This window comes from Grampus griseus (genome assembly GCF_964374135.1).
Source record: "Grampus griseus genome assembly, chromosome: 1".
NCBI lineage: Eukaryota > Metazoa > Chordata > Mammalia > Artiodactyla > Delphinidae > Grampus > Grampus griseus.
The window spans coordinates 77626613-77649260 of NC_139017.1; the positions used below are offsets into that span (position 1 = coordinate 77626613).

A 22648-nucleotide genomic window follows, 5' to 3' on the forward strand; every position below is an offset into this window, starting at 1 on the left:
AAAGAGATTTCTTTACTTGCGGGAACCATAAAGTCTTGGTAATGGTGAAGGTCCACCGTAAATCATTCAAAGGGAACAGTGCAGCTGCTATATACTCACACAGGCTTGAGAACAGGCAAAAGACAAATGGCAAATAGAGCACCAAAAGCACCTACTTGTCCCTTTGGGCCAGGGCCTCAGTGTATTGGTTGGGCTTGACCCGGTTTCCTGGTACATCTTCCCTGTCCTTGGTGACTCCCTTCAGTTTCTCTGAGAGCTCCAGGTTACACTCTTTCTCTGCTTCCACCAGAGCCGCCATCCGTGCGGCTTCATTTTTTGCTAGCCTGGATTCCTGCAAAAAACGAGAAAAGAACAAAACCTGAAAGGCTGCAAACATGGGTACTTTAGGGAGGGAAAAGGTGAATGCCAGGAGGCAGAGCAGTCGGAAAAGAGGTAAAAGGAGACCCCTAGCCGAGGATACTCACCTCCTGCAGAAGCTGGATCTTATTCTCCAGGAGCTCGTAAACATGCTCCGTCTCCTGCTGTCTCTCCTCAAACTGGCGCCGGAGCTCAGCTTCATTATGACTGTTGAGATTCTCCACATCAGTGCTAAAACCAGAGCATTGGCCAGTCAGAGCCAGTCATATAATTTAGCAAGTGGACCCATTAAGGCTGTTTCAGTAATTCAGAGTCCCATTGATGAGAATAAAAATGAAGTATTTTTTTTTTCTGCAATTATTTGTGGAACTGCTCTTTCCAAATTTTCAGGTAATCTTTTAGGAACTCTGATTTGTGTTGCTTGTCAATCAGAATATACCTGACTCCCTAGAGGTTTCATTACTGCTATAGCTTCAAGAGAAGAATCTTGCATATGAAAGGCAGGTAGTCATCAGATGGTTTAGAACTCAGCATCCATGTTCTCCATCATCTGTCCCTAGACTTTCCCATTAAGACTGCTCTCCCAGAGTGCTTTGCTAGTTCCCTGCTTGTCTTGCTATTTGAATTTAGAGTGTCCCTTCCATTTAGGTTGCTGGAATAGAATATCTATTTGGATAGCCACAGAAATGCTTTTCTCCTTTACAGCCAGTAACCCATAGACTGCCCTGAATCTGGGCTACCTACCCAGAGTTCTATCCAGTTTTCCCACAGTCCCATGCAGAAAGCAGACGTTTAATCTATGGAAGCTCAGGGTTTTGGCCCAGCTTTGCTTCTCTGATGTCCTTAGGAATGAATGCCCAGGCGCTAGCATGAAGCGGGTAAGGTGTCACCAGCTTATTTATAGCTAACAACAGCTGCCTTTGGATGTCTGAGGATTAGAAATTTGGGGGCAGTATCAGGTGCTGAATGATCTTAATTCCGGTTTGTTTTTATTCTTGTTTTAAGCCGTTTGTTGAGAACCATGGACAATCTTCTCGTTCTCAGGGCAGAGAACGATATTGAGCCTTCATAGGCTCATGATAAATCAAATACTACTGCTCTATCCAAGCCCAGTATTTTAATATTTGGCCCAGAAGGTTGTGCCCATGGTGACCAAATGGAACTTCCCTAAAGATTATAGAATTCCTTGCTCGATACTGGACACTACTCAGCACTGTCCCAGAGACTATATTTATCTTGAGTTCCCATGTCATTATGCAGCCTTTTGGTGGTAGAAGGGTCTTTGTTGTACAAGGGACACAAGTCAAGAGAATAACCTAAGACCCTTAAATAGACCTCAGGAATCATCAACTTTGACTCCATATTCTTTGATAAATGCAATAGACAACAACTAACTACAATGTCTTGAGATTGGAAGTTATACATTTTCTGAGTAAGTCAGCCAGGAATGCCTGATTTAATAGGCTACAGCTGTTGTGAAGGCAGAAGAGCCTTGGACATGATGCCAGAAGATGTGGGCTCTGCCACTCATTTGAGAAGACTTTAACACTCTGTACCTTAGTTTTCTCATTGCTAAAAATAGGATAATGCCTCCTAATTAAAAACTGAAACGACATAATTTTTTTTAAAAATCACTACACAAATCTCAAAACTTGTAACTCAATTGTTATTATAAATTTTCCTAAAATCTATTAGTTCACTTAATGCCTTAGTAAGTATTGAGTAATTCCAGCATACTGCGTATGGTTGAGTCTGGTTTGAGTATTCTGATGTTGCTGGACTATCATTCTAAGCATCAAGAAATACTGTGGAGATAGAAGGAACGCCAGATCAGATTGGATGTATACTGATTCTAGGATATAATGTGAAAATTATTTTTAGTAACAATTTCAATAGTACTTGTCATTTAAAACTAAGTTTTTTAATTATAAAAACTGTAAATTATAAAAGTAACCATCTTAACAATACAGAAGGTATAGAAAGAAAAAAAATTGAAGTCTTCTCCCCATCACAAACTCCACTCTCACTCCCCGATACAGGCAATGTTAAAGAGTTTGGTATGTAACCCTGCAGTTTTTTTCTATTCATATTCAAGCAAACACATGTACACATAGATTGTCTTTACCCAAAGGGGCTTATATGCTAAATATCATGCAGCACTTTTCCCCCTTACTTAGTCTATCAGGGACTTTCCACCAGGATAATAATATAGAGCTAACTCATTCCTTTTAATGACTACATAATATTCCACAGTATGTTTATATCAAAATGTTTTCAACCATTGCCCTATTGATGTATAGTTGCTCCTAGTTTTTTTTTTTGCCATTGCAAATAATGATGCAGTTAATATCCTTATACATTTATCCTTTCATACTCTTGCTTTTATTTATAAGGAATAGATTCCTTTTAGGAATTATTTGATCAAGCGAAGTGCTAATTTTTTATTTTGATAGATAGTACCACATTCCAAAAATGTTATCACAATTCACACTCTCACCAGCACTATATGAGAGTGCCCATTTCTGCCGAACTCTATGTCAGCCCTGGATGTTATTAGTAGATTACTGACTGGGAAGTTTATAAGCTTAGGTCTGATGAATTTACCAATCTATGTCAACATCTCTCAGACTTATTGGAGCCCAAGGAAAGAAAAGCACATTGTTTCAGTTTCTTAACTGGATGCAGCATTCAAACGCCAGAGTTAAGGAATTTGGTTCCAAATCTATTGCGCTCAGTTAATGAGCCAGACTGGAAAGGACCAAGAGCTCAACTAGTTCAAACTGCAACTCACCATGTTTTATCCAGATGCTGTTTCTTGTCCTGGAGTTCTCGTTTCAGGCTCTCTACTTCAACCTTCAACTCGATGTTCTGAAAAGTACACAGGCATTAATCGTCATTAACTGCCACAGACCGTCGATCAGACAGGGAAAGACAAATATGATATCACTTTTATGTAGACTCTAAAATATGATACAAATGAAATTATTTACTAAACAGAAACAGACTCACAGACGTAGAAAACTTATGGTTACCAAAGGGGAAAGGCGGGGGGTGGGGCGGGGAGAGAAAAAATGAGTATGGGATTAACAAATACACACCACTGTATATAAAATAAACAACAAGGATTTACTGCATAGCACAGGGAACTATATTCAATATCTTGTAATAACCTGTAATGGAAAGGAATCTGAAAAAGAATATATATATTATATATATATATACACACCTGAATCACTTTATACCTGAAACTTATGCAATATTGTAAATCAACAGTTCAATTTTTTTAAGTGTTCACTGTTATTACTTATAAAAACAACAGTTTTCCCTCCCTGACTAGGATAGCTGACGTTCTCAGTCATAATCATATATTACATTAATCCTATGTCATAGAAAGGAAAGAAAATTATTACACCAAAGGTGGGATATCCTAGGCAATCTGATCTGAACATTCTTCACGCTAGCTTTATCCTTCTACATAAGTAGAAAAGAGAAATGAAAAGGACGGAAAGAAAAAAAAGAGAAAAAATATAGTTACTTCTCTAGGCTTTAGCACTACGTCTATTCAAGCAAATAGACAATAAAGTTTACAAGTCTCACAGAGAACTGCTGAAACAGTTTCATCCCACAAGGTTAGATCCTAAATCTTATGATCAATGATTCTGGTGGATCAAGGTAATTTCATGGGCATTACAAAATCTACCACATGGAAATGCAAGTACATTCCAATTTACATCATTAAATTCTAACCCTCTCTACTCTCTTTCTGCAGAAAAATCACCGCATAGTTAATCACGTTTCTCCATTCTCCGTTAGTAAATATATAAATTGTTAAACTCCAAGAATAGCTGAAGTGGATCCAAAATTAACTGCAGTTGCTTATCTTATCAGCTCTTTGTCAAGATATCCAAGGAAATGCATGTACTCAAGAGAGGGTGGTTGGCGGGGCGAGAGCACCTTTCTCTCCTTTTACTCTCCAGAAGAATATCCACCCACCTAACCCAAGGAAAAGTTCCAATGATGAAGCTGAACTTAAATGATAAGCAATACAATAAATTTTCATTATGATATTAGTACCTAGAACTAGAGGACTGGGCTAACAATGAGTTATAGATTAACTGTGTTTAATCAGATTTTCTCTGTGTTGGTAGCTTGTTTTGTTTCAGGACACATCACTTGAACAGAGTCTTTATGCCAATCCATGTTAAACACAGGATTCTCCTAAATTGATTTCCATCCTGGTGTGTACTGCAAAGTTCAATATAGAATTGGGTTAAAAGAAACCAGTAACCAATTACCTGATTCCTTTCCAAGGATTCAGGTTTTTTTTTTAAGACTCTATCCTTTTATTTAACATGCCATAACTTCTTTCCTCCCTTCCAGTTTTATTGGGATATAACTGACACACAGCACTGTATAAGTTTAAAGTGTTCAGCATAATGATTTGACTTATGTACACCATGAAATGATTACCATAATAAGTTTAGTGAACATCCGTCATCCCATATAAATACAACATGAAGGAAATAGAAAAAAATTTTTTTCCAAGGCTTCGATTTTAACTCTGTAAATTGATCTACTGCTCATATAATCCACAATGTGCCTATCCCTTTTAAAAATAGAGATTTTCAAAATTTTGTCCCAGCAGAAGCTGTGACAATGGGAATCATAAAAAAAAGAAACAAAACAAAACTGCTTTTTTAAAAAATCAAAAGAGAAACGGTTTTGCCTGACCACCTTAAGAAAAAAAAAAGATCTTAATGCAAAATGTATCAGCCCTTTCATCATTAGATTAGAAGCATTATTACCCATTATATTGACTAGATCAATAGTTTGCATACTGTGTCCCACCAGTATTCCACAAGACACTTCTAGGAATGGGAGAGGGAGAAGTTTAAATTAAAGAAGTGTGGTCACAGCCAGGGAATGTTAAAGGGTCTGCTCTGAGTCTTGCAGACCCCTCTCCTCCACTGTTAACAGCACTCTTAATGTGGAAAGGGACTTATCAGGTCTTGTGAGGAATAATGAAGAGGTCTGACACTTGTTTCTTATACTCAGTATGCCTGCAGTCCAGTTGAGAGGAGCAAAATTCTGAGGTATGGATTTAAAATGCTAAAGGGGATCCCTGATGAGGAAGTTCAGTATATAGCCTAACCCAGGGAAGGTTTAATGTGTGAGATATACAAGGGTAAAGAAGGTCACTGTAGATAAGGAAATATGGTATTAAGCTAGAAATTTCTCTACAGTCCATTCAGGAGCTCACTTATTTCAAGCACAGATATCTGATACAGCAAAATTCTAGAATAATTTTTAAAATTTTATCCATGGATTGATAAACAAACAAAATGGAATGTTATTTGGTCATCAAAAGGAATAATAGATGCTACAACATGGCTGAACCTTGAAAACATTATGATAAGTAAAAGAAGTCAGTCACAGAAACCACACATTGTATGATGCCATTTATATGCCAGAATAGGCAAAGCCAGAGAAACAAAGTAGATAGGTGGCTGACTAGGGCTGGGGGGATAGGGGAATTGGGAAGTGATGGTTAATGGGTTGGGTTGGGGGTTTCTTTGTGGAGTGATGAAAACGTTCTAAAACTGATTGCTATGATATTTGCACAACTCTGTGAATATTCTAGAAACACTGATGTGTACATTGTAAATGAGTGAGTTTGTATTGGTATGTGAATTTTATTTCAATTAAATTATAAAAAAAATGTTTTAAAAAGCCCTAGGAAGTTATACTGGTTATAATTAAATGATAACAATGATTACATATTGCATATCACACAGGCAGTTAGAACAGTGTCCAGCACCTAGGGAACATCATTATTATATCTGAACTAAAGAGCAAAACTATACATTACCTTCAAGCATCTCTAACAGAAGTTAGCACTGGGTATTTCAAAATCTCTTTCCAATCTTGCCCCTCCTCTCCAGCCCCCATGGTTACCACCCTATGAGGTACTCCTTCCTTATCAGTGAGATCAGAGTGAATAGTCTCCAAACTGATCTCCCCAACCTCAGTCTCTCCACCATTTACATTTTTCCTAAAGCATATTTCTGATTAGTTTACTCAGAAAGCTTTTCATGGTTTTTAATTGCACAGCAATTAAATTTTACACTACTCAGCTTGAAAATGGAGTCTACTCAAAATTTGACCTCAACTTACCTATCCAGCCTTATCTGCCATCACACTCCACCAATCTCCCCCACTAAAAGTCATTTCTTATGCCTCTGATTTTTCATAACTATCATTCTTTTTGTACTTCAATATTGACACACAAATAATGCTATGTCTTTCTACCTGCCCTTTTACACTTTTGAATTACAGACTCCCTTGGGACAGAGAAAAATGATGGTGTGGTGGAACTAGCCAGGTGTGCTGGTTGCCAGCTTGTGCCTTTTGGCTTTGCGATGTTGCGACATGGGTTTCAGGACAGCAGACCTAGAAAGGCAGAAATCCACTTCTGCCACTTACTAACTGGGTGACCTTTTTTGTGTAAGTTATTTAACCTCTTAGAACATAACTTCCTCATCAATAAAAAGGGGTTACAAAAATTACCTTGAGCAGTATAGTGAGGGGTAAATGAAATCACCTGAGTACCCAGCATAATGCCTGCCTCAAATATCTAGCAGCTGTGACTAACTTGAGGCCCTCAGTGTTTTGCAACTTCGTGTGTAGCAAATGCACTAAATGAGTGAACCAACCAACCGACAGGAACAGATACACCTAGGCAGAAGTGGAATGACAATATGTTTGTTGAAGAAAAAAGGGATTGGCTAATGCTGTGTGATTATACAGAAAAACTTTTTATCTGAAGCCTTTAAAAGACCTTCTCTGTTTTAAATCGTGAATATTCCCTAAGAGGTATATTATTAACCCATTGAAGATAAAAGGTTGCTAAATCTGAGGCAGGAAAAGGAAAAATAACTTGCCGCAGGACAACTCAAGTCACTAGTAGAATTCCAAATACTGCTTAGAATTCCAGCCTCCTCTTCTACCTTTCATCCTCCCCCATAAAAGGGCCATTCTACTCTTGGGCCTAGTCTACTCTGAGACTCAGAGTTTCTAATTAAGATCTCCAGACCTTAAAATGGACATTTTAGAGAGAAAGGTGAGCACGGACCAAGCATTAGATGGTATTAAGAAATTATCTTAAATTGGTACAGCCACTATGGAGAACAGTGTGGAGGTTCCTTAAAAAACAAAAAACAGAGCTACCATATGATCCAGCAATCCCACTCCTGGGCATATACCCTGAGAAAACCAGACTTCAAAAAGAAACACGCACCCCATTATTCACAGCAGCACTATTTACAATAACCAAGACATGGAAGCAACCTAAATGTCCATCAACAAAGGATTGGATAAAGATGTGGTACATATATACAATGGAATGTTATTTAGCCATTAAAAAGAATGAAATAATGCCATTTGCAACAACATGGATGGACCTAGAGATTATCATACTAAGTGAAGTAGTCAGACAAAGACAAATATGATATGATATCACTTATATGTGGAATATAAAAAATGATAGAAATGGGATTAACATATACACACTACTATATATAAAATAGATAATCAACAAGGACCTACTGTATAGCACAGGAAACTCTACTCAGTACTCTGTAATAACCTATATGGGAAAAGTAAATGTATATGTATGACTAAATAACTTTGCTGTACACCTGAAACTAACACAACATTGTAAATTAACTATACTCCAATATGAAATATAATTTTTTTAAATAAAAAAAGACTATTATTACATTTAAAAAAAGAAATTATCTTTAAGTTTTTGGGTACAATAATGGTATTATGGTTATGGTTAAAAACAAAGACCTTATTGGTTAGAGGTGCATTCTGATGTCTGTCCAGATGCAGGTCTGTGGTGTCTGAGAGTTGCTGTGAGGAGAAGGGAGGACAGAGGCAGCAGAATGTTGGTAACTGTTGAAGCTAGGTGACAGGTACACGGGTCCCCAGTACTCGGGACAGGTACATGGGAGGCACTGTTCTCTTTATCTTTGTCTACTTTTGAAAAATTTCCTAATGAAAAGTTAGAAAGGGCATTTTCATCACAAAAAGGTAGATATCCACATTCTTTTTTAATTTTTTCCTTTTCATCTCTGGAATTCCCTAAACTATGGTCACAGATAGCAAAGAATGTTTGGCTCCCTACAGCAGCTCCTTTCAGCCACCAGACTTACATAAAACAGTGAGTCCATTTCCCAATACTGAGGGATAAAGAAAATAAACCTGCCTCTTAAACCTGGGGGACTCAGAATACAACTGGGTCATAGGGAGGAAGGAAGATCTGCAGAAATAAACGACAAACAAGATTCTTTTAGAGAGGAATCTGCGATTTCTTTAACTGGGCAGTCGGAGCTAATAAAATCATGTCTCTCACTTCACCTCCTACCCTCTTGCAGTCTCCTTCAACTCTCACACTGCCTCACACTCCCTCTTCTTCTCCCTCCCCTCCCCCCTCACTTTACCCAGCTGGAACTGCACCCTTCTGGTCTGACACTGCACCGCGATGACATCAGTCATTATCCAATGGCTATCTTTTCTGAAAACCAGAGTTCTGAGTGATAGTAGTTTATGGCAAGATAGTTTCCAAGACACCGCTGGCCTTTGGTGGGGCCACCCTCTTCACCTCTAAACTAAGGGCTACTGCTGATTGAGAAATCAATCATGTAAGTACCCTTGGATGCCACCAAGGCTTTGCCTGAGTTGCTCTTAGCCTGTGATGTCTTCTCTCTTCTTTCTTTTTATTATTATTATTATTATTATTTTTTGGCTGCATTGGGTCTTTGTTGCTGTGTGCAGGTTTTCTCTAGTTGGCTTCAGTAGTTGTGGCACGAGGGCTCAGTAGTTGTGGCTCGCGGGCTCTAGAGCATAGGCTCAGTAGTTGTGGCGCACGGGCTTAGTTACTCTGCAGTATGTGGGATCCTCCCGAACAAGGGATCGAACCCGTGTCCCCTGCGATGGCAGGCGGATTCTTAACCACTACGCTACCAGGGAAGTCCCTCTTTTCTTTCTAAAACTGTTCTTCATTAGGGTTCAGTTCAAACACCCCCCTACTCCCCCTTCCAGGAAACCTTCCCTAATCCCCTAGTCAGAACTTAATAATTCATTTCTCTTCACTTCTACTGTTTACCACTAAGATGACTATAATTTAGCATCCATACTGGGACTCTTCTGAAAGTGAAAAGAGGCACTATCACAATTATACCAGGACTGTCCTGAGTAAACCAAGATTCGGTCATCGGACACCTATCTCTAGTATAGCACTCGACTCACTCTGCTTCGATTAGTTATTTAAAATGTCTGGCTTCCCTTCTAGGTTTTAATATCTGGAAAAGTACTTTGCCCTCATTAGCTCTCCATATATGTTTATGGAATAAACACTTTACCATTTGTCTTGAATTGCTAACTTACTTTTTTGTTTTGGTATTTAACTTCGTGTGTGTGTGTGTGTGTGTGTGTGTGTGTGTGTGTGTGCGCGTGTGCGTGTTTCAACTGATCTTCAAGCACTTTTGACGACAAGGATTATGTCTTACTTTATATCTCATAGTTTGCTGCTGGGGGAAGAGTACTCAAAAAAAAAAAAACCTTGACAGCATACCAGCATACATTCATTGATAACATCAGCAAGTAACTATGCACTGGAGATTAAAGCTTGCCAGAACCAAAGCGCTTGTCGGTGTGATAAGACGTGAATTAGGGACAGTGAGTGAAGGAAGTGGGTACTGCACCTTTGTCAGACAGTACGAAACAAGCCAGAGAAAAGCAGGCCTTCCATGGAAGAGTTTTTTTTTTTTAACTTTTCCTTTTATATTGGAGTATAGCTGATTAACAAGGTTGTAATAGTATCAGGTGCATATCAAAGAGACCCAGCCATACACATGTAGGTCTCCACTCTCCCCCAAACTCCCCTCCCATCCAGGCTGCCATATAACATTGAGCAGAGTTCTCTGTGCTATAGAGTAGGTCCCTGTTGGTTATCATGGAAGAGTTTTTACTTGGGACAAAAATAAATATGGCCAGATCTTACTCTGAATCAGTTCTGTAGACCAAAGGAATTCAAAAAGAAATAGTTTAACAGGAGGAAGAGTCTCAAACTCTTGTGAGGAGATCCTCTTATAATTCCTGATTATTAACCCAAAATGAAAAATCACTCTAGTGGATGGATTTTATTTTAAAATGTTTTCTTTTCTTTTTAGAACCATATCCTTTCTAGGAAAAGTGTAGTTCAGAAATATTTTTGTTCACAGTGAATTTCTTTTCCAGACTTCTCTGAAACCACTGGGGCAAAGCATTAGCTCTATAAAACAGGGCGAAGTACTGAATATTTTCATAAGGGGTTCTTCTATCTGTCCTGAACAAGGGGCAAGGGTTTGGTCACTATACAATCCCTGGAAACACATTTTAGTAGCTTCCAAGTGAGTTGTTTTGTAGATGAGATTTCTTTTCATTCACCTAGTTTTAAAGCAAAACTAAGACCCTAGAGGGTCTAACTATTAGGTTCTGTCATTAACTGTGTGACCTTAGACTAGTCACTCCCAGAGCTTTATGTTTTTATACAGTCAATTAATTTGAATCAGAGCCTCTCTCTCTTGCCCATAAGAATTATAATACCACCTGCATTGTTCATCTTCTCTGTTGAGGTAAGACACCTAGCCAGAAGGGGTTCAAATGCAAATCATAAAAGTCCTCAGACCCTCAGGTCGAGGAAAGACCTTATTCAGAGGTGCAGCCCCTGCCTTTCCACAGATTCCAGGTTCACTGTCATCCACTAGTACAATCAAGCCCCAAATTAGACACATAGGTTGCCCCAACATGTGACAAGAATAGTTCATTGCCAGGGAAAGGATAGCAGGGCAGTGTCCCCAGCCTCCGTAAGCAGAAGACTACAAGGCCAGGCACTCTCCTGCCAGAGACTGCTTTAGTGTCCAGTTCCCCAAAGAAATGGAAAAAAACCAAGTGGAAAGTTTCCGTTTATACAATACCAAGTACAAGGATCTACATCCGGATGGCAGAACTCCTCTGTTCAGGCCACTCTTTCAAACCACGTTAGTCCTTAGTAGAGGCCTGAAAACAATACCAATTCCTTCCCAGCTCAGTTTACCTTGATTAGACAAACACAGACACCCACCTCTGAGTAAGCACTGAGGCTGTGGATGAGTTCTAAGGTGGCCAGGTATTTGGACAGACATAGCCAGGGCTCACGTGTGTGTGTGTGTGTGTCTGTGTGTGTGTGTGTGTGTGTGTGTGAGAGAGAGAGAGAGAGAGAGAGAGAGAGAGACAGACAGACAGACAGAAAGGGTACTCACTGGGCAGAAGACAGGTAGCTAACTTGTGAAATGACAGCATTTATTTATTTACTTTTTTAAAATCAAATATTTATTAAGCATCTCCTTTGGATATGTAAGGCACTCGAATAAGTATTAAAAAGAGCAAGGCAGACACAATCACAGTCCTCAGGGAATTTACAGCCTATGGGGGCAATTAAACAGATAATTATAGTAGAATGTGATAAACAAAAGAGACCCAGAATCAAATAGCTGCACGGAAATACACACAGGTGGTAGATATAAATAGTAGCAGATACATAAATCAATGCAAGTCCACCCTATAACTCCTGGCTTTAGCCTCCAAAGAAACATTCCTAGACCCAACTCAACACGTGTTATACCTTGGGTTGCCCTTCCTCTCAGCTCCCTGGTTCTAATCTTTTAAGGGAGGAGGAATATAAATCTGAAATTACAGAGCTGCCAAGGGAAAACAAAGAATCTTGTACTTAGGGCAGCAATATAGTGAAGAGTATAGACTTTAGAACAAAACTGGCCTGGGTTCAAATACTTACTATCACATTCTGTTAGGCTGAATCTTACGAAAGTGCAGATATGCAACCATTTTTCACAGTTCCACATAATTCATCCTCTATATTCTAGAAGTCAGTCACTTAACCTAAGTTGTAGTTCCTTCAGGTGCTTATAATCACTACCTTTCAAGGATACTGTGAAAATTAAATGAAAGGATGTAAATGAAAATACCTGACATATAGTAGGCGTTCAATAAACATTAGTTTCCCCAAAGGTAGTAAGATGTAGGAATCACAAGCAGAGATCGGTATTTCTGGTCAACCTTGAGTTTAGGAACCCAAGAAAGATAGATTAAAAGGAGGTTAAATGATAAAATGATTAACTAAAAGCTTTGGGTTTTGACGGTGTGGGAGGCTGTGATTTGGGACAGGGGAAGGGGACATACGAGAATTTTCTGTACCTTCTGTTCAATTTTGCTGCAAACCTAAAACTGCCCTAAAAAATAAAGTCCATTTAAAAACATGGGGAAAAATATGAGTTGTCTTGGGCATTTTTTATTTACCTCTGAGCTCAGAGGTCCCAATATATGCACTGCCTTGGTGTTCACAATGATCAACTTAAACCCTTCTTAGTCACTCTGTTAAAATCTTGGTCGAGTCCCAAAAGCCTCTGTTGATCTGGCCCAACTGAGCTGGCAAGTGAGAAAACATCCATATAAATACCAGTGATCTCAGTGATTCTCTCCCTGTCCCCAGCACATTCCTTAGCAGGACGAATCTCTCTCACTTGGCTGGAGCCTCTCTGTTCATAAATAGGACTGGCTGGGCTTAATTTAGAAAAGTGCAGGCCTCTTATGAAAGTCAGGGGTGAGGCTGGAGCCCCTACAATCCCAGGACACCTTGTGTGGAGACAGGAACCCGGCCCCACTGAAGGGGCTATAAAAGGGACGCTCAGAATGATTTATTTTCCTCAGCTATTTAGAAACGGGAGTTCAGGGGAACCATCCTGTGCTTTCCTTAACTTCCTTTTGGGTAGCAGGGATAGAATTGGGAGTTATAAAGTATAAAAATTATATTAATTTTAGGGGCTTCCCTGGTGGTGCAGTGGTTGAGAGTCCACCTGCCGATGCAGGGGATGCAGGTTCGTGCCCCGGTCCGGGAGGATCCCACGTGCTGCAGAGCGGCTGGGCCCGTGAGCCATGGCCGCTGAGCCTGCGTGTCCGGAGCCTGTGCTCTGCAACGGGAGAGGCCACAATAGTGAGAGGCCCATGTACCGCAAAAAAAAAATAAATAAATAAATAAATAAATATATATATATATATTAATTTTTCTACAGATAAATTGGTACATAGGAAAACTGAGGCCGTCTAAACATTTTTTTTAAAGGATGTTTGCAGATGTAATTATTATTTTATTTATTTACTTTTGCTGTGTTGGGTCTTTGTTTCTGTGCGAGGGCTTTCTCTAGTTGTGGCAAGCGGGGGCCACTCTTCATCGCGGTGCGCGGGCCTCTCACTATCGTGGCCTCTCATTGCGGAGCACAGGCTCCAGACGCGCAGGCTAAGTAGTTGTGGCTCACGGGCCTAGTTGCTCCGCGGCATGTGGGATCCTCCCAGACCAGGGCTCTAACCCGTGTCCCCTGCATTAGCAGGCAGATTCTCAACCACTGCACCACCAGGGAAGCCCTAAACATTTTTAAATTATCTGTGGCATCTAACATGATCTGACATTTATCCCCAAATTCAGCTCTCCATTCTGGATCGGCACTTGCTTTGATCTACTCTCCAAAAAGAATAAAGCCACTCATTGGTATTCTGCAAAGTCCAGGACAGTTTTTCTTGCATTGAAACTTTCACTACAAAATGGAATCTAAGTTCTAACACCTGGCAGTCACTCCTCCCTTGGAAGCCTATCTGTGACCTGAAGCCAGGTCCTATGATCAGGCAACTCCTCTGAAATAATACCTGTGCTTGAGACCAGGGGCAGCACTTAGACTGTAGACTCTAAGTTGTATCATTCAGGATGGCAGCCACGAGCCACACGAAGCTATTGAACCCTTAAGCTATGACTAGTCCAAAATGAGATGTGCTGTAAGGATTTCAAAGACTTAATACACACTGGATTGAAAAGACTAGCCACAACAAAAGAACATAAAATCCTAATGATTTTTTTAATGCTGATTTCATGTTGAAATGATATTTTAAATACGTTATTAACATTAATTTACTTTTCTTTTAATGTGGCCACTAGAAAATTTTAAATTACATCTGTGGGGACTTCCCTGGTGGTCCAGCGATTAAGACTCCTTGCTCCAGGGAACCAGACCCCGCATGCCACAGCTAAGATCCCACGTGCCTCAACTAAGACCCGGTGTAGGTAGATAGATAGATAGATTACATCTGTGGCTTACATTAAATTTCTGCTGGACAGTGCTGTTCTACAAAATGTTAGAAAAAAGATGTACTAGTTTTAAGTACACTACATGAAGACATGTCCTGACCTGCATCACAATTAATCCCATGGTCTAAGAGCACCTGTAAGAGTTTTATGGGGTTATGGTATTCATCAACCAACAAAATACAGAAGTGACTCTAGCTAATTATAAGTGAAGCAAAATTATCTAGGGGGTGATAGGCACCACACTGAAGAAGTCAGGTCACAGTACTACTCAAACTATGTTCAGACACTAAACTGCAAGTGTCAGGAGGGCAGGGACCCCCTCTATCTCCTTACCCTTGCATCCCTATTGCTAGCACAGTGCCCATACACAGAAGTGCCCACACATGGAAGATGATTATTTATCCAATGAATGGGTGTTGTTAAAAATAAAAACACAGCCCTCTCTTAAACCATTCTCACTGTCAAGAATTTCCTCTTCCTATGCTGTTTCTTTTCTCAAGTTGTTTGCTTCCTACTTCTGCTAACCCTTCTCTTGGAGAGACTTCTTAGTTCCAGGAAGAGTTGGAGGTTCACCTGGAGTGCTCCAAAGCCAGCTTGTGGGCTCTCAGGTGGAGGAGACATCAAAGGATGGAAAGGTGGCCTCCTGTTTCACATGTACAGATGAGCCTCACCTGCAACTTCCAGGGTGTTTGCAATCAATCAACACCAACTTTCTGAGTTTCTATTATGGGCTCAACAGTGTTGAAGAGAATGTTGAAGGCAATAGAGTAAGTTTGAGATCAATCCAACCCACAAAGTACTTATAATCTAGAAGAAGAAATAAGCAAGGTACACATTGGAAAGATAATTGCCAGCCAGGGATTAAACACGTGCCAAATCATATATCTGAACAATAACTGCTGGAAGAGCCCAGAGGGTAAAAGATGGTTTCAGGGATTGATTATGATGAAAGGCCCACCTGAGCAGGTAGAATCTAAGTTGGACTTTGACACCTAAGTCGGGTTTGGAATAAGCAGAGATAAAGGATACAGGTATTCCAGGCGTGAACAAGGATGTGTCAGCAGGAATTAGCACACATGAGGGAGACTGACTCACTCTAGGAATATATTTGAAAATACACAGTGAGAGAATAAAGCTTGCTTCCTACTTCATGGGGAATACTGAAGTAACTAGAAGAAAACCCCTACAGTCTCCTATCACCATATCTATCCATCATCTACTAGCATCTGTGCTCACAAACTGTCTTTCCGTGTGTGACCACAGATAACTACCCATGCTCCCATCTAAAGCCAAACCTTCCACTTAGGCATTAGGTCCCATTCTCTCTACTTCTCAAAAGTAGCAACAAGAAAGTCTCCTTAATCAATATTTCACTTTCTACTGGAAAATTCCACTGGTACACAAGCATACTATTATTCATCTACCTTTTAAAAAATCTTCTATGGACTCCTTACCTTTACCAGTTACTGTTCCATTTCTTTGCTCTCCTTTGCAACAAAACTCAACGTAATCAGTCCAATTCCTCTCCTCCCATTTTTTGTTAAACCTACTGCAATCAGACTTTTGCCTCTACCACTACCAAAACTACTCTAATCAAGATCACTAATGACATTCATGTTGTCAAATCCAAAGGTCAATTCTTAGTCATCATATACTTGAGCAATCAGCAGCATTTCAAAAGGTTGATCTCTCTCTTCCATTGTATGTTTTCTTTACTTGGCTTCCAGAATCCAGATTCTCTTGGTTTTCTTCCCACTTCACTGGTTACATTTTCTCCATCTCCTCTGCTGGTTCTTCCTCCTTTCCCCAAACTATTAACGTTAGAGTGACCCAGGGCTTAGTCTTTGGTCCTTTTATCTGCCACCTTGGTAGGACTAACTCCCTTGGCGATCTGTACAGTCTCATGGCTTTCTTTTTTTTTTTTGGCTGCATTGGGTCTTCGTTGCTGTGCATGGGCTTTCTCTAGTTGCAGTGAGCAGAGACTAATCTTCATTGTGGTGTGCGGGCTTCTCATTGTGGTGGCTTCTCTTGTAGCAGAGCATGGGCTCTACGTGCCTGGGCTTCAGTAGTTGTGGAGCACGGACTCAGTAGTTGTGGCTTGCAGGCTCTAGAGCACAGGCTCAGTATTTGTGGTGCACGGGCTTAGTTGCTTCACAGCATGTGGGATCTTCCCAGACCAGGGCTCGAACCCATGTCCCCTGCATTGGCAGGCGGATTCTTCTTTTTTTTGTTGTTTTAATTTACTTTTTGAATTTTATCTATTTTTTTATACAGCAGGTTCTTATTAGTCATCCATTTTATACATATCAGTGTATACATGTCAATCCCAATCTCCCAATTCATGCCACCACCACCTGCCCTGCCGCTTCCCCCCTTGGTGTCCATACGTTTGTTCTCTACATCTGTGTCTCTATTTGGCAGGCGGATTCTTAACTACTGCGCCACCAGGGAAGTCCAGTCTCATGACTTTAAATACCATCTATATGCTGATGACTCCCAAATTTATATCTCCAGCCCAACCTTTTCTCCAAAATTTCAGATTTATACACTCAACCACTTACATGATATTGCCACTGGAAATGTCCAACAAATATCTCAAACATAAATGTCCAAAACGGAACTCCTACTCTCTACCCTCAAACCTGCTCTATCTTCCCTATCTCAATTATGGCAACTCCATCCTTCCAGTTGCTTAGGCCAAAACCCCTGATGTCATCATTGATTCCTTTCTTTCTCTCACATTCCATATCCAATCCATCAGCAATCTTGTTGGTGTTACCTTCACCACTTCTCTCCACATTAACTGCTATTACCTTAGCCTGATCACCATCTCTTATGTGGACAACTACAATGACTTCCTAATAGCCCTTCTGGCTTCTACCCTTGCCTTCCTATGGGTTATTCTCAGTACTGTAATACAATGATCTTTCAAATGTCAGATAGGACTGTCACTGGCTGAGTGTCATCTTGTCACTCAGAGTAAAAGCTGAAGTCTTTAAAATTATCTACTAGGGCCTATCTGATGTGTACAATCTCCATTACCTCTGGGACCTCATCTCCCAACATCCTTGCCCATTCTTATGCTGTTTCAGCCTCCATGGCTCTCCTGCTCTTTCTCTACCTGGAATGGTCTCCTCCCAGTTATCTGTTTGGCTAACTTCTTCATCTCCTTTAGGTCGTTGCTTAAAAACTATTTTCTATTGCATAGCCACTCTGGAAAACAGTTTGGTAGTATCTTATAAATTGAAGTACATGATTATTATATGATCTAACAATTCTACTACTGGGTATTTATCCAAGAGAAATACAACAAAGACTTGTACATGGATATGCACAGCACCTTTAGTCGTAATAGCCAATCACAGGACACAATCCATATGTTCATCAACAGGTGAATGGATAAACAAATTGCATTATATTCATACAATGGAATACTACTCAGCAATAAAAAAGAGTAAACTACTGATACAAACAACATAGATGACCTCAAAATCATTGTGCTAAGTGAAAGAAGCCTAACACCAGAATCTATACTCCCTGATTCCATTTATAGGAAATTCTAGAATAGACAGAACTAAAGTATAGACTGAAAGCAGATCAATGGTTTCCAGCAGTCAGAGATGTAAAAGGACTGGCACCAGTGGGACACACAGCAATTTTTTGGGGCGATGGAAGTGTTTTATATCTCAGTTGTGGGGTGGCTATTTCATAAGTAGATATATATATATTTGTTAAAATTCATCAAACTGTACACTTAATACAGTTAATTTAAACAAAAAAAAAAAAAAAAGAGAGAGAGGAAAACAGAAATGGCAACCCAAACAGCCAAGTACAAAGGGTGAGTAAGGAGCTCAGCATAGAGACCACCAATCTGGGCTGGTTTCATTGCCTCAGGTCAGCCTTATGGGGGTTATAAATGCTGTGACGGTAAACCCATGAATAAATCTTCCTCCATCCACTGGTCATTCTCATGTTTATTGACTTCCCTTCCCATCTCATATCTGTATAATAAAGTTACAAAAAGATACAGGAAAATCATGTGGTGGACAGTCTCTAACAGGGCTCCCCATGATCCCTGCCTTCCAGTGTTCATGTCTTCGTGTAATCCCCACCTTGAGTACAGCAGGATGTGTAACTTGCTTCCAACCAACAGTCTATGGCAAAGGCGACGTACTGTCACTCCTGTGACTACGTTAAGTATTAAGAATATCTTACTAGCTGACTTGCTCTAGAGCTTCTCCTTGCTGCCTTGATGATGTGAATGTGTGGGGAAAGTCCACATGGCAAGGAACAGTAGGTGGCTTCAAAGAACTATGGGCAGTCTCTAGCCAACATTCAGCAAGAAGTCTGGGCCCTGAGTCCTACAAGGAAATAAATTCTGCCAACAACTCAAGTGAGCTCAGAAGCAGATTCATCCCCAGTCAAGCCTCCAGATAAGAATTCAGCCTGGCCATTACTTTGGTTGTAGCCTAGTAAAACCCTAAGCAGAGAACTCAGCTAAGCTGTGCCTGGACTGCTGACTCATGTAAACTGGGAGATAATGTGTTTTAAAAACCACTTTCTAAATGTAGCCTCTCCTGACCACTCTTGAATGCTGCAAACTGCCCTCCATTCTTATACTTTTTGACCCCCTTACCCTACTCTACTATTTTTTTCCCCATTAGGACTTACCACTTGCCAACATTCTAAATATGTTATTTAATATTTATTTATTGTCTGCCCCCTCATAATAGAATATAAATTTCATGAGGGTAGGAATGCTCAACTGTTTTCCTCATTTATATTATTATTATAACCACCTCCAATAGCACCTGGAACATAGTAGGTACTATCAATATAGGTGAATGAATATAGTAGGTACTACGAATATAACATAGTAGGTGTTATTGAATATTCAATAAATATTTTTAAATGAACGAGGCCTAATGCTTAGGTTTCAACTAGGATCAACCTAATTTTATTCTTGCAGGGACAGAGCATAGCTAATCACTGTCTGTCACATACTGAGACTTCTAAAATTTTCTATTAGGTCACCTCTGAGTTTGTTCTTCCCCAAATTAAAAATCCCAATTCCATTGCCCTTTTCTCATTTGCCTCATTTTCTAATTTTTAAGTTCTAATTTTTGAGTCTGAATATTTCTCAATTTCCTCTGAATTTCTGGAGTTCTACACCAGACAGCACTAGTCTGACAGGGCAATGTACGGGGATAAGGACAGCCTGGTTTCTATTACATTCCACATGGCAATTGCACCTGTTTCACAAGTAAAAATAAGGTCAATGCCACCTTTTAGGGCAGATACATCAATGAGACAATGCCACCTCTTCCTGCCACAATCTTGGTAAAAACCACCATGAAAATGGATATCATTTTACTAGAGCTCCTTCTTTTCTTTTTAGTCTGACCTTAACGCAATGTAGAGTTATTCACTAAAAAACATCATTTGCATTTGAACAGTGACTGACTTTAGTTTCTAAAGAATGTGCCAAGACCTTGCTTATTAACTGAAGAATTAGGCCATGTAGCTGCTAGGATACCAGGTATACACCCTGAGGCTATTAATGGCAAATCTGGTCCTGTGAAAAATGGGGACAACCAACTTCATAGGGTTATTATGTGGTTGGAATTAAATATATGTAAACTGCATAGCATAGTGCCTGGCACGTAGTAAACACCAAATGGATCCCCTCCTCCATAGGGTCTAAATGTGAAGTATTTAGCATATATTTTCCATGTGTATGCACAAATTTGGGAATAGAGGAGAGAGGATACAAGACAAAGAAGGACAGGTTACTGATACCAAAAGGTGGGACAAGACCTGGGCCTAGAAACCTCTCCTGGAGATAAGTAGCCTAGAAATAGATAGAGAAGGAGTCCTCAGGCTATTTTCCTCGTGACCATTAATTGCCCTCCATCTTATATCAAGACCCTTAGGCCCTGGTGACATATTTTGACACCTCGAAGAAGTAGGGAGAACAGGAGAGGAAAGAGGGGAGAGAGAAATTAGGAAGTTAGCATTGAGGGCCAAAGGAGGGTAGAGAAAGCCTGAGGCAGAGTTCTGGTTCTAACTGACATCACCACCCTCCACCTGCAGCAATTCAGGCAAGCCCCCTGATGTGGCCCGACACAACGAAGCTTTCCACAGCTGAAGGGACCTCTCTGCTCTCACCCTCAGCTTTGTAGAGACTGGCAGGGACCAGTTACGACCATCCTGACTGAGTTCTCTGAGGCTTCAAATGGTTTGGCAGCAACCTGGGCTTCTCCATAATCCCACAAACCTGGAAGGGATCGGAGAGAAAAAAAAAGACTTCAAGTGGAGACTGCTCCCCACCTCTAAAGGACCTTCTCCTCTGAGACCCAGAGGTCCACTACCTTCATCTGATTTCTGTGCCAGGAAGACCCTAGGATCCAGCTCTAGACTCAGGAGCTCCTGACTTTGCAGCAGAGTGATGACAACACACCATGTCATCAACTGAGTTGTGTTAGGTGGGCAGGACAAGGTTTATGTTTGTACTGAGCATACGCTCTGCTTGACTAGAGAGAATCTGGATGGGGGGGGGGGGTCTGATGGAGTATTTCTAGGAGGGGCAGCCACCTCTGTGGCTTCAGAAAGAAGCTCTGAAACCTACTAAGGAAAAGTGACCTGGAAGGACTTGCTTACTTCTGGCCCTCAGCCAGGGCCCAGACTCTCCTTTTGCAGCTCTAGGTCATGGCCTTCATGCTGGCAGCCTCTGTCCACCCAGGGGCCTCAGAGGAGGGCTTCCTCCTCAAGCCTCCATGTGGGCTACGGCTCTGTGTGTATAAAGAGGTGGCTTCCTGCCCGACACGCCAGTGGGGCCGTATGTGAGGTTGGGAGGTAAAAAGCTGGCATGACAAGGCAGTCGGTGCCTTTCATTCACTCCCAACCTCTTTGAGCCAAGTTTCCAAATAACAGGGATGATAACTGCCCAGTGCGGCCCAAAGTCTGTTCTAAAGTTGCTTGGCAAAAAGCCACCTGACTATTACTTAGCTCTCCACAGAACGGCATGTACCAAGTCAGATCACTGTCTTTTGGTGTGTGGGTGGATTAGCTGCTACTTAACATGATAGGGTGGGCCCCTTTCCAGTTTGCACCAGCCCCCTGCTCTGTACCTTCTCCATGTATAACACAGCCTCATTTCTCTGGGAAGTTGAACTTGCTTAGATGAGATGGCAAAGGCCAGAGAAGGAAGAAACCCCCCAGCCTCCCCCCACCAAAAAAAAGATCCCCATGGCTTTTGGAAACATATAATGATGAAACTCCTAGGGAAGGGGTACGTAGGCTGAGGAACTAAATATTTGACAGCAGGCACAGGGTACAGAATCATTTATCTGTGAAGTACTCTAGCTTCTGCTGTGTAGACTCTATTTTAGCCCAGGATTATCAATACAAAGAAGAAAGTCTAAACTTCTGACAAGCATATAAATTCCTTGAACTTTTTTTGAAGACCCAGGAAGTCACTACAAGTGCCTGGACAGGAAGCAAGGCCTCCTGGATTCTAGTTTCAACATGACCATTAATTTGCAATGTGACCTTAGGCGAGTTACTTTACCACTCTGGGTCTCTGTCTCTCTGTCTTTAAAATAAATGTTTTACTCATTAGGGAAAGCTGAGTGAATGGTATATAGGAACTCTCTATTTTTGCACCTATTCTGTATATCTAAAGTTCCTTTAAAATAAAAAGCTTTCTTAAGAAGTGAAGTGAGGGGAACTTCCCTGGTGGCACAGTGGTTAAGAATCTGCCTGCCAATGCAGGGGACACGGGTTCGAGCCCTGGTCTGGGAAGATCCTACATGCCCCGGAGCAACTAATCCCGTGTGCTGCAACTACTGAGCCCGCGAGCCACAACTACTGAGCCCACATGCCACAACTACTGAAGCCCACGCGCCTAGAGCCCGTGCTCCGCAACAAGAGAAGCCACCGCAATGAGAAGCCCATGCACTACAACGAAGAGTAGCCCCTGCTCACCGCAACTAGAAAAAGCCTGCGCGCAGCAATGAAGACCCAACACAGCCAAAAATAAAATAAATAAATAAA

The 22648-nt window shown here is 40.8% G+C and overlaps 1 protein-coding gene across 1 annotated transcript in view; it reads right to left on the reverse strand.

Annotated features, from left to right (window-relative positions):
• The window catches only part of LOC309819547 (myomegalin), a 149148-nt gene that overhangs the window by 116873 nt on the left and 9627 nt on the right, over positions 1–22648 (reverse strand). The window contains 3 exon segments of the mRNA XM_082649800.1: positions 156–331; positions 465–588; positions 3149–3225. Coding sequence (XP_082505926.1) covers positions 156–331; positions 465–588; positions 3149–3225 — 377 coding nt within the window.